At 37.2% G+C, this 11,622-nt stretch overlaps 2 protein-coding genes across 3 annotated transcripts; both read right to left on the bottom strand.

Annotated features, from left to right (window-relative positions):
• Window positions 1-327: 327 nt before the first annotated feature.
• On the bottom strand, window positions 328-2,276 carry LOC145167053 (glycine-rich RNA-binding protein 4, mitochondrial-like). Of its 2 annotated transcripts, XM_079086137.1 has the most exons (5): window positions 1,804-2,117; window positions 1,591-1,708; window positions 1,404-1,472; window positions 1,204-1,310; window positions 328-884 (listed from the first exon to the last, which is right to left on the bottom strand). In XM_079086137.1, the coding sequence occupies exons 1-5, from the start codon at window positions 1,825-1,827 to the stop codon at window positions 546-548; spliced, it is 657 nt and encodes a 218-aa protein (XP_078942263.1). In that variant the 5' UTR covers window positions 1,828-2,117; the 3' UTR covers window positions 328-545. The 2 variants fall into 2 exon arrangements, with proteins under 2 accessions (XP_078942263.1, XP_078942264.1); XM_079086138.1 differs by lacking the exons at window positions 1,591-1,708; window positions 1,804-2,117 and adding an exon at window positions 2,149-2,276.
• A 3,988-nt stretch (window positions 2,277-6,264) lies between these two features.
• On the bottom strand, window positions 6,265-11,171 carry LOC145164461 (glycine-rich RNA-binding protein 4, mitochondrial-like). Its single transcript, XM_079083176.1, has 5 exons — window positions 11,029-11,171; window positions 8,805-8,866; window positions 8,599-8,705; window positions 7,235-7,374; window positions 6,265-6,493 (listed from the first exon to the last, which is right to left on the bottom strand). The coding sequence occupies exons 1-5, from the start codon at window positions 11,169-11,171 to the stop codon at window positions 6,265-6,267; spliced, it is 681 nt and encodes a 226-aa protein (XP_078939302.1).
• Between the last annotated feature and the right edge of the window lie 451 nt (window positions 11,172-11,622).

Here is an 11,622-nt window from a genome sequence, read left to right as displayed (position 1 = left end):
CAATTTGTTAGATACTAAACTTGTAGATGTTGTTAGGAATTGGAAGTATTAAAAATATCAATACGATTTTTGGATGAGATTGTGATCATTTTTTGTCACGAAAATTTCGACGAATAATTTTTAACATATTATGATATCATAAATGGGAAGTTTGATGCCACTTCATCATTTAATTACCTAATTCTGAATAATCATGTGGTAAACTTATGATTATCCCTAATGAATCCATTGCGAAATTCAATAGTTAGACATTTGTCAAAAGACTTTAAAAAAGTGGTTATCTTTTTTTCCATCTTCTTTTAACAATGGATCCAGACAACATCCATGTTATTAACTTATTATATTCACTTGATTGAACAAAAACAGAGCACTTCAGTTTTCCAATCAAAACAATGAAAACATCAACACAAGTCACCAAAAAACATCCCCTGTACTATTTCCTCCACCGGAAAACCACCACTACCGCCATAATCACCGCCTTTATTCACCACAGGGGTATAATAGTCCAACAGATTCTAACCACTAGTAGAGTCATATACACATCTTCACTTATTAGAAGTATTGGCATAATCATCATCATTCTCCTCTACATCATCCTCACCAAAATGGTTCAGATTCTCATCACCACCACCTTCATTGCCGCCAGGTGACACTCCTGCATCACCGCCACCACCACCTAAAACCCCACTGAAAAGATCATTCCTGCCACCAGCATTTTGATTCCCACCACCATATCCACCACCACTATAACCACCCGCTCCTCCATATCCGCCACCACCACCAGCTCCATATCCACCGCCACCAGGGCCGCCATAACCGCCACCAAATGATGGGCGGGGCCTCTCTTGGGCAACACTCACTCTAATCCTTCTACCATGAAGTTCCTGAAACTCATTGCCAACAAAAAAATCTTCAGCCTAAGTTACAGATTTGGTCCCTGTAATTTGCACTTTTTTGGTCTATGTCCAAAAAATAACCTTTTTTCCAAATTTGGTCCCTATAGTTTTTACTGTGTTTAATCCAAAATCAATATAAAACCTCGAAAAAAAATCAAAACTGTTGAATGTTTCAGTTTTTGACAAAAACATAATAGAACCATGAAATTGGGACCAAAATTGAAAAGAAAAATCTTTTTTTGATCGAAAGTTAAAAAATGGAAACTACAAGGACCAAAATTTTATTAAACTTAAAGATGCATAATACCTTTCCATCCATATCCTGAAGAGCAGAATTAGCTGCATCAGCTGATGTATAACTAACAAATCCAAACCCTCGAGATCTACCAGAATCACGATCAGTGATAACTCTAGCTGCAAAAATCAAAACCCTAATGATATCAGTAAAATCAATTTATAGTTTTATAGCATTCAAATTCTGATCTTGATAGATGTTAGAAATTATACCATCTATCACTTCTCCATATTGCTGAAAAGCTTCTTTTAATCCCATTTCATCAGTTGCATAAGCAAGACCTGCATAGGATATTATACGAATTTGTTATTCTGGACACTGATTTGGGAAACATGTATAGATGAGATGAAAAAGAACATGATATTAAACTTCCTACGAAGAGTTAAGCAGACGACATGCTTCTGATTGACTGGAAAAGTGGCGAATTTGAAGAAGATAATCCCATATTGACATGATTGCTTCCTGATTGTTTAAGCAGATTGCCGAATCTACTAAGAAAAGCCATTTTCAGAGGAACCTGATAACAATGGAGGAATATGAACTCAATATCAAAATGGTACAATCGGAAAAAAAATAACATATTTGGAATAAATAATGATTTTAAGCCTCTACATCTTCCTTGAAGAGCTGGATCATAGAACAGAAGCAATAAATACAAAGTACGACTGAAACCCTATCATTTCTGCAACTAAATCACATCACGGATGCTCTTTTATTAAACCCTAGAGTCGATACTCCACTCACGTATCGATTCACGAGAAGCAGAACAAAGAAATATTGAAGTGAAATTCATTACACACGCGGATTAAGCGAGAGGGGATTTAACGCTAGTATTATTTTTTTTTCTTTATTGACCCAAAACCCTAATCGAAACAAGATTTATGAAATACAGATGGAATCAATAATGTGAGACCACATAATCGATTTATGACTGATGAAAGAGGAATTAAAACTTACGATAATTAGGGTTTACAGTGACGACGAACCTTACCACCGGTGGCTCTGTTGCCACTTTCGTGCTTTCACCGCAAGTAAATATACGGGGAGGGGTGTTTGCCCGTGAAATGCACATCCTACGTCCATTTCTTTTGGAAAGAAGACATTTATTTTTGGGAAATTGTTATAAAAGATATTTTTAATAAAAATAACCAATGTTTTTAAAATTTGGAAAAATAACTATATTCTCTGGAATATGATATCCCGAAAAACTACTATTCATTTCGGAATGACGTGGTAGGTAGGCCGTGAGATTCGATTTCGGAACACGTGTGTGTATATTTTTGGACTGACATGGTCAATTTCGGATCACCCTAGTCGTAACTATACATATAGGACTGACAGTCTGGATTGCATATCGTACCCCGGACACACATTCTTGGAAAACAAAAGCTAGATTTTCCTTCACTATATAACATGTGTATTCCAACTTTAGAACCAAAATCTGTAATTGTGTTGTTTTATAACTGCTTCAAGATAAGTTTTTCAAACAATGTTTACGAAGAAAGTTCGTCAAACTTGCTTGTTTACATGAATAACTTTGGGAGAACAAACCCCCATAGTTACACCAACATCAAAATTGATGTTAGTGATCATTTCCAACTTTGTTTTGTGGCTATTAGATGTGGTAAAATAATTTTGTTCCAAATTTTAATTGTTTATTTATATTTTTGAATGTTTTTACAACTAATTGTTTTATTTTGCCATAAAAAAAATCAATTTCATACATTCATAGGTTGCGTGTTGCTTGTCATATTTATAGGTAATGTCCCTCTAATATGGGAATACCTACAAACAATGTCATAACAGTTACTATGGAAGAAAACAACCAAACCCTGCTTATATCATTTTGTGTAGGCGTGATAAATATTGTCGACTCTTGTATCTTGTTTCTAATGAGGTTGAAGAAAGCTCCCAGGGATGTTGGGAAGTATCGTTCATAACCAATATGGACGATGTGATAACTTCTTCCCTAGGCCATGTATTTCGTGATTCTTATTATGAGTATTGTTGTAAGAGTATGACATTGGAAACATGCTCAAGATTTGTTTGAAATAGAACATTTGAACATTTGCTTTGGCATACATGCAAATCATATACTATGTCTGATTTTGAAGAAACATTTTGTTGGCTACCCCCTTGGCCGCATTTGAGTTGCTTGACAACATCGGTCATGCAAAATGGGCAAGACACTATTTACCTCATATTCGTTGAATGTACTCAACATTGATATTCCATAATTCATCCAAAAATTATCTGTTCATGAATGCAATTTACTAATAACAACACTCATTGAGGGAATTCGAGAGTACATTTAACAAAAATAATTTCAACATGGTGATATGGGAGGCAAAATATTGTATAAATATTAAAATGTTATTTATTTGCAAAATGACCAAAATCATAATGTTTATTTAGGGGGTTTACTGGCGTACTCACTCCGTATGCTTTCCAAGTTCTAAGGTTTGGGTGTGACCCATTAGAGACATCATACTTTTGGTGCTTGCTTTCCAAGATCTATAAAGGAAGGGATTGAAGCAATTGTTTACTATAACAATTCAAAGGTATGTAACCATAAACCTTGCATTTTCGATTATAGTAGGGTTCATGTTAGTTTTGTTATTCATTGTATGTTGCCTTCAAAATGTTATGACATAGATCCTTATAAGTTTCATGTGCCCTTAAATGTTAAGTGATTTTCCGCACTCACATGTTTTTTATAACCTATATAACCAATCACCATTCCCATTCCTTCACCCTCCTCTGTTTTTGTCACATTAACTCCGACGATTAAAAAAACCCAACACCATCGATATATTCAACACAACACCATCAACACTACAAGATGAATCAGATTTGGAAAACAAAAATCATTTGATTTCAAATCCATAAAAATAAAAACGATTCCAAAATACAAAAATGATTCCAAAATAAAAAAACGATTTCCAAGTATTCCAACCCTTGTTGCGTTCGTGAGGTCCGACTTCAGTTTTGGTTTTATTAAAAAAGAAATCGAATGTGTGGGGTCGACTTTAGTTCCAATTTTAATAGGAGATTTTGAGCCAGATTGTGGAGACGGTATCGTTGGAGGTGTCCGTCTTCAAATTTTACACGCCGAAATTTCATCGAAAGTGAAGATGAAGGTGTTGTCGGTGCCATGTACTTGAGGTGGGTTGTGGGTGTTGTCGGTTGAGAGGAGAAAAGAGACAAATGATGGTTAGATGGTTCGCTGGTTTAGGCTAAAAGAGGGAAAATGATCGAAAGGATGAGTGGGCAACGTCTTTCCCCTGAACGCAATCGTCGAACAACAGTGTGAAGGTTTTGGTCGTCAGTAGCCGTGATTTCAGTAGAATTGGGGAGGTGCACCGAAGAGAGAGAGAGAGAGAGAGAGAGAGAGAGAGAGAGTGAGAGAGAGAGAAAGAGGAAACGGAGCTGATGTTGGTGCGGTGATTTAGGTTTTCTTTTTCATTCTTCACTACAATGATATTAGAGAAAGAGTAGGGGCCCACATTTGTTTTAAAATTTTCTTTTATAATTTTATTTATTAAGTTGATAAAAAGAAAAACAATTAAAATAATAGATAAGAGTATATTGGTCATTTTAAGTCGGCTAGGGACCAACGACGTAACAAAATTAAACTATAGGGATGGTCCAAGTTAAAAAAATAAGATAGGGACCAAACATACAAATTACCCCAAACCAAAGGGACCATTCGTGTTTTTTACTCTAAGAAAAATAATCAAATTTATATTTTTACTATTAAAAATATTAATACTTTCATCTCCGCTTGTCATTCTTCTTCAGTCATGATTATAAACATTTCCCGTTTTGTTCTAAAGTTTCATACTTTGATTTTAAATAGTTGTATCAGTACTTCATTTGCCTTTGATCGACTATAAAATTGTTTTCGTTCTTTAGTTTCTCCGGTACTACCTTCCATGAATTTTCTTTCAAACTACTACCTTCCCGATCATTACTAGCAATTTCATATATACATGCATCAAGAAAGTTTTATCGACACCGTCTTGCTTCCAAACTATTCTAGGCCTCTCTTGGGACATGTCTACGTAAATTTAATGATAAAATTATAAAAAAAACTTCAGCATACAAGTTCAAGAAAACATATTTTCTCATACAAGTTTATAATTCAAACATAAAATTTTTGATTTCAACAATACTTAGAACATATATGCATGTAATCTGATTTCTAGAACACAAATAACAACAAATATAGTTCAGATTTTGGATCATACATCGCAAATAACAAGTAATTTCAGCAACAATTCAACATATATGCATGTAATATGCTCTAGAACACAAATGACAACCGTTGAAGTTTTGATTTCATATCATTCATAGCAACAATTCATATCATTCATACCGCTCGACCACATCTTATCTGATTTCTAGAAACAAATAGCATTTGATTTCAAGAAACAGATACCATGGTTTCGTTTCATCCTATTCAAAAAACAACAAGAAAAAACAGTTGCAGACTTACCGTCTTCTTATGATGCAATGGGTGGAGGCCGACTAGAGGTGGTGATCGACCGACAGTGGTGATCGACTGGCGAAGGGTAGAGATGACTATGCATCAATCGACGCTATGTGCTTCTCCTTTGAACGCCAGATGAAAAACTGATATAATCGTGTTTGTACGTAGCAACGTATAGTTAGAAATGAGTATACCAAATTAATGACTCTGTCGGCTATAATTTTGAAATGACCGGGTAAGAGGCATAATGACTTGGTAAGAGGTTAAAAGTCTTGTAATCAAACGCCTTTACTAGACCGAGTAAGAGATAACCTCTTACCGGACCAGTAAGAGGTAAATCAAAGAAGGCCTAAATACTTTTCTTACATAATGCGGAAATTGTTCTAATATACAATGAATATTATTTCGATTATTGCGGAAATCCATGTTCTTATATTTACTTCGTGAATAATCAAAAAATAACACTTTCAATTTTCTATTCTAAACGGAAAAAAACATCAACTCTTGTCACCATCTTTATTCACCACAGGGGTATAATAGTCCAAAGGAATCTAGCCACTAGTAGAATCATATTCACATCTTCACTTGTTAGAAATATTGGCATAATCATCATCATTCTCTTCTGCATCATCCTCACCAACATGGTTCACATTCCCATCACCACCACCTTCATTGCAGCCAAGTGACACTCCGACATCACCACCTCTGCCACCTAAAACCCCACTAAAAAGATCATTCATGCCACAAACATTTTGATTCCTACCGCCATACCCACCTATATTACTGTTGCCACCACTATAACGACCCGCTCTATGTAATTATCGCGGTCAAAAATATAATAGCGGTCACCGGCCGCTATTTGAGATCGCAGTTCTCGCGGCCGTATGACGGTGGTATAGCGTTTTTTTATACTATGTATAATTTATATTTTGTAGAATTTATATATTCCAAAGATCAACCAAATCCAGTTAATCAGTTAATCAGTAAATCATACTTCACATATCATAATTAGTTAATCATACTTCACATGTCGGTTACCAATGGTTACCAATGTCACAGTTAATCATACTTTAACACAATCAAAAAGAAAAAATAAGCAATACTTAACATTTTACCATAATTCAACACAATCACAGCTATCAAATAAAATGATTAAACATTTTGAGAGTTATTGTAGTACTTCAAGTTTTCACACAATTAGCAAGATAACACATACATGGTTTCAATGGAAGCCATCACAGTTACAAAAATCACAATTTTGTTCAATGGAATGACAAAAAAAAAGTTTTGGTTTGGGCTAAGAAAAAACAATTTTATTCATTGGAATGGCACAAAAAACATTTTCTTTATAATAGCCCAAAAATGGAATTTATTCGAATAACAATTATAGTGTCGCTATAGCAGTGACCATAATTGTGATAAATAGCAGTAAATCGTGGCGCTAATAGCACCACCGCTATTCCAAAGCATTATTTTGAAAACCACGGTTCTTTACCTCCGCTAACCGCCACTATAACACCACTATAGCATCGCTATAGCGCCACGATAGACTGCATAGCACCCGCTCCTCCATATGTGCCACCACCACTTGCTCCATAACCATTGCCACCAGGGCCGCCATAACCGCCATAAAATGATGGACGAGGCCACTCTAGGGCGACACTCACTCTAATCCTTCGACCATCGAGTTCCTGAAACTCATTGCCAACAAGAAAGTCTTTAAACTAAATTAAAATTTCAGTCCTCGTGGCTTGCACTTTATTTTGGTTGGGTCCAAAAGATAAGTTTTTTTCAACATTGGTCCCTATTGCAGGGTTTCATAAGGTTTTTCGTCCCTGTCCCATATAAAAGGGAAAATATCGGGTATAGACATTATTTGGGGTTGAATTTCAAAATATAGACACAAAAAATTGAATTTCCGGGTATAGACATGAATTCCGCGGAGTTAGCTCCACGGAGCTCCGCGGAATCCATTGTAGCTCCGCGGAATCCATTGTAGCTCCGCGAAATGGCAAAATCGTAATTAAATGAGGGAATTAAAAAAAAAACTCAAGATCCATTCCGCGGAGCTACCTCCGAGGAATGAACTCATTCCGCGGAGGTAGCTCTGAGGAATGAATCTTCAGATTTTTTTTTTCAAATCGATTCTTCGGGGTTTATATTCATTCCCCGGCTAATTATTTTCAAGAAAGGATTATGATAGTATGAATTTTCTTGACAATGTTTGGAATGAATGTGAGTTGGAAAAAAATTGGTCTTTTAATTGGAGATCTTTACATAAAAGAATCATTGGAGGTGAATTTTTTTTTTCTTTCTGAAGATCCATTCCTTGGAGCTATCTCTGCGGAGCTCTGCGAAATCCACTGTAGATCCGCGGAATGGATCTTGAGTTTTTTGTTTTTGTTTTTTTTCTTAAATTTCCTCATTTATTTACGATTTTGCCATTCCGCGGAGCTACAATGGATTCCGCGGAGCTACCTTCGCGGAATCCATGTCTATATCCGGAAATTCAAATTTTTGTGTCTATATTTTGAAATTCAACCCCAAATAATGTCTATACCCGATATTTTCCCCATATAAAATGTCTACATTGCCCCTTATCTTAGGTTTGAGAATAAGTTAGCTTGTAGTTTTACATAAAATGATTATTTTTGTTCATATATCATGGTTTTATATAAACTTGTAAAAAACTCAGATGAAGGGCAAAATAGTCGTTGTACATGGTACGGAGACTAAAAGCGTCATGAAACGTACAATGACCAAAATTGAAATACAAAGTTGTGTTTTTTTTAACCAAACCATGAGAGAATGACAATTAGTACAGTTGGGTTTCATAATTATCATACAAAAAGAACACCAAAAAAATCAAAACTTTCAAGTACCCAAATTTTATAAAACTTAAAGATATATAATACCGTTCCATCCATGTCCTGAAGAGCAGAGTTAGCTGCATAAGCAGATGTATAACTAACAAATCCAAACCCAAGAGACCTACCAGAATCACGATCTGTGATGACTTTAACTGCAAAAATCAAAACAGTTAAAATAAGTCCAAATCTAATGATATAAGTGAACTCTATTTATAGAGTTCAAATTCTCTGATCTTCATAGATATTTATACCATCTATCACGTCTCCATATTGCTGAAAAGCTTCTTTTAATCCCCTTTCATCAGTTGCATAAGTGTAACACCCAGAATCCGAAGGACCAAGAAAGGAAAGAAAAGCCCTTAGTCAAAGGAGTCAACTCGTCGAGTCCAAGGAGGAACTCGACGAGTCGGAGCGTGACCCGTGTCGCGGATTAAGTGACCGACTCGGCGAGTCGGGGAGACTGACTCGACGAGTCTGGTCTGGGTTGAGAAACCCTAATTTCGGGACTTGGCACCCTATTTAAGCATCTCATTCTCATTTCTAGGGTTTCATTTATAGCCTCCATTGTCCAGAGACGAAATCCTAGCCTCCCAACTTCATTCTTGAGTTTGTGTGAGAAGATTAAGGCTCTTGGTGTGCATCTTGAAGATTGTAGAAGAAAGGGAGCAAGGAAAGGAGTATAGATCCAGAGTTTGGGTGACATTCCAGATCATTTGAAGGTATAAAGCTTATACCTTGGCTGTTAATCATCTAGATCCCTTTTCTAGCTTATCTTTTGTTACTTTTGGACCATTCCCAAGTGGAATCCGGGTGATAATCCTTGGAGGATGGATTGGACATTAGATCTGGACACTTTTGAGCTCTAGAAGCTCAAAGTTGTTGGCTTTATCTAGCTAAGGCTCCATGTCTTGACCTTGAACTTCTTATTACCTTGGATTTGGTGTTCTAGCCTCATAGCACCTTGCATGCACATAAAGTTAGCAACTTTACGTGCAATGCTAGCATAAGGAGTCCAGATCTATGAGTTAGGAGTGTTGGAATAGACTGAAATCGACAGAATAGAGTTGTCTCAAGATGGACTCGGCGAGTCAGTCTTGGACTCGGCGAGTCGGGTCGCAAACCCAAACCCTTCTGTTTATGATACAGATCAGTGAGTGGAGTTAGTAAAGGATCCAACCAGTCTGTGTCTGTGATGGACATGAATATCATGGTACTCGACGAGTTCAAGGAGGAACTCGGCGAGTCCAAGGCAATCTTCTTAGCCGATGAAGATGGACTCGGCGAGTTGTAGAACAACTCGGCAAGTCGGTTGAAGATAGTCCCGAAGCGTTAGATGAAGGAAAACTCGTCGAGTTCTCGCTAGACTCGACGAGTGGAGTCGAGGTTGTTTGGGATTTGAAGAGCATGGACTCGGCGAGTTGGTAGAACAACTCGGCGAGTCGAGTCAACTGGAAGGTTGACTTTGACCAGGACCTTGACCAGAGTTGACTTAGTTGACCTCTGGAGGACAATTTAGGCTAAGTTCTATTATTTGGTGTTGGTAGCTCGGTGAGCTAGGAGAGCAGCGCTTCGGAGAATAGTCGATTAGCAGCCAGAGGATTATCAGCAGAGTTCAGCAGTACAAGTGAGTTTTCCTTCCAGTAGGAACGGGTCTACGGCCACAATGCCGGCCCGTTTAGTTAGCAGTAGTTCCGGACTTCGGTCCGATGCAGTAGTTCAGTGTGCTTCATGTCTTTGTGATTCAAGCATGTTTTTGTGTTATGTGTTCCGGACTTCGGTCCGATGCAGTATGCAGTACATGTGTTTATGCTAGTAGTTATGATTATGCTATGCTATGTTCAGTTAGTCCGGACTTCGGTCCGATGCAGGGGGCAAGGCCCCAGTTAGTCCGGACTTCGGTCCGATGCAGGGGGCAAGGCCCCAGTTAGTCTGGACTTCGGTACGATGCAGGAGGCAAGGCCCCAGTTAGTCCGGACTTCGGTCCGGTGCAGGGGGCAAGGCCCCAGTTAGTCCGGACTTCGGTCCGATGCAGGGGGCAAGGCCCCAGTTAGTCCGTATTTCGGTTCGATGCAGTGGGCAAGGCCCAATATGTGCTTTATATGTTATTGTATGGTATGTGGTAGTTTGGCGGAGCTCACTAAGCTTTGTGCTTACAGTTTTCAGTTTTGGTTTCAAGTATTTCCGGTAGCGGAGAGTAGAGCTCGGGATGATCGCATGGCACACACCATAACTAGTCAGCCTGGGATGTTTTACTTTGATAAGAAGATTATGTTTGAATTCACATTATGATTTTATGTTATGATTTATGTTATGAATTGACAATTGTGGTTTAAGTAATGTTTTTAAAACGAAATTTTTAGTCATGTATTTTGGGATGTTACAATAAGCAAGACCTGCATAGGATATTATACAAATTTGTTATTTGGGACATTGTTTTGGGAGACATGTATATATGACATGAAAAAAGAACATGATGATACACCTCCTACGAAGAGTTTAGCAGATGACATGTTTCCGATTGACTGGAAAAGTAGTGAATTTGAAGAAGATAATCCCATACTGACATGCTTGCTTCTTGATTGTTTAAGCAGATTGCCAATTCTACTAAGATAAGCCATTTTGAGAGGGACCTGATAACGATGGAGGAATATGAAATCAATATCAAATCGTACACACGGAAAAAGGAAAGCATCTTCATGGACTAAATAACGATTTTAAGCCTCTACATCTTCCTTGAAGAGCATGGAACAGAAGCAATAAAAAAACCCTATCATTTCTGCAACTAAATCATATCAAGGATGCTCTTTTATTAAACCCTAGAGTCGATACTGAAATATAGAACAATGCAGAACTCATATCAAGGATCTCCACGCAACACTCATGTATCGATTCAAGAGAAGCAGAACAAAGAAATTTTGAAGGGAAATTCATTACACACACGGATTAAACAAGTGGGTATTTAACGCTAGTAATTCTTTTTTCTTTAGTAACCCAAAACCCTAATCGAAACAAGATTTATGAAATACAGATGCAATCAATAATGTGATACCACATGATCGATTTATGACT

Source organism: Lactuca virosa, chromosome 3 (genome assembly GCF_052849685.1).
Source record: "Lactuca virosa cultivar CGN04683 chromosome 3, Lactuca_virosa_CGN04683_v6, whole genome shotgun sequence".
NCBI lineage: Eukaryota > Viridiplantae > Streptophyta > Magnoliopsida > Asterales > Asteraceae > Lactuca > Lactuca virosa.
This window is presented reverse-complemented; position numbering and strand designations above follow the sequence as displayed.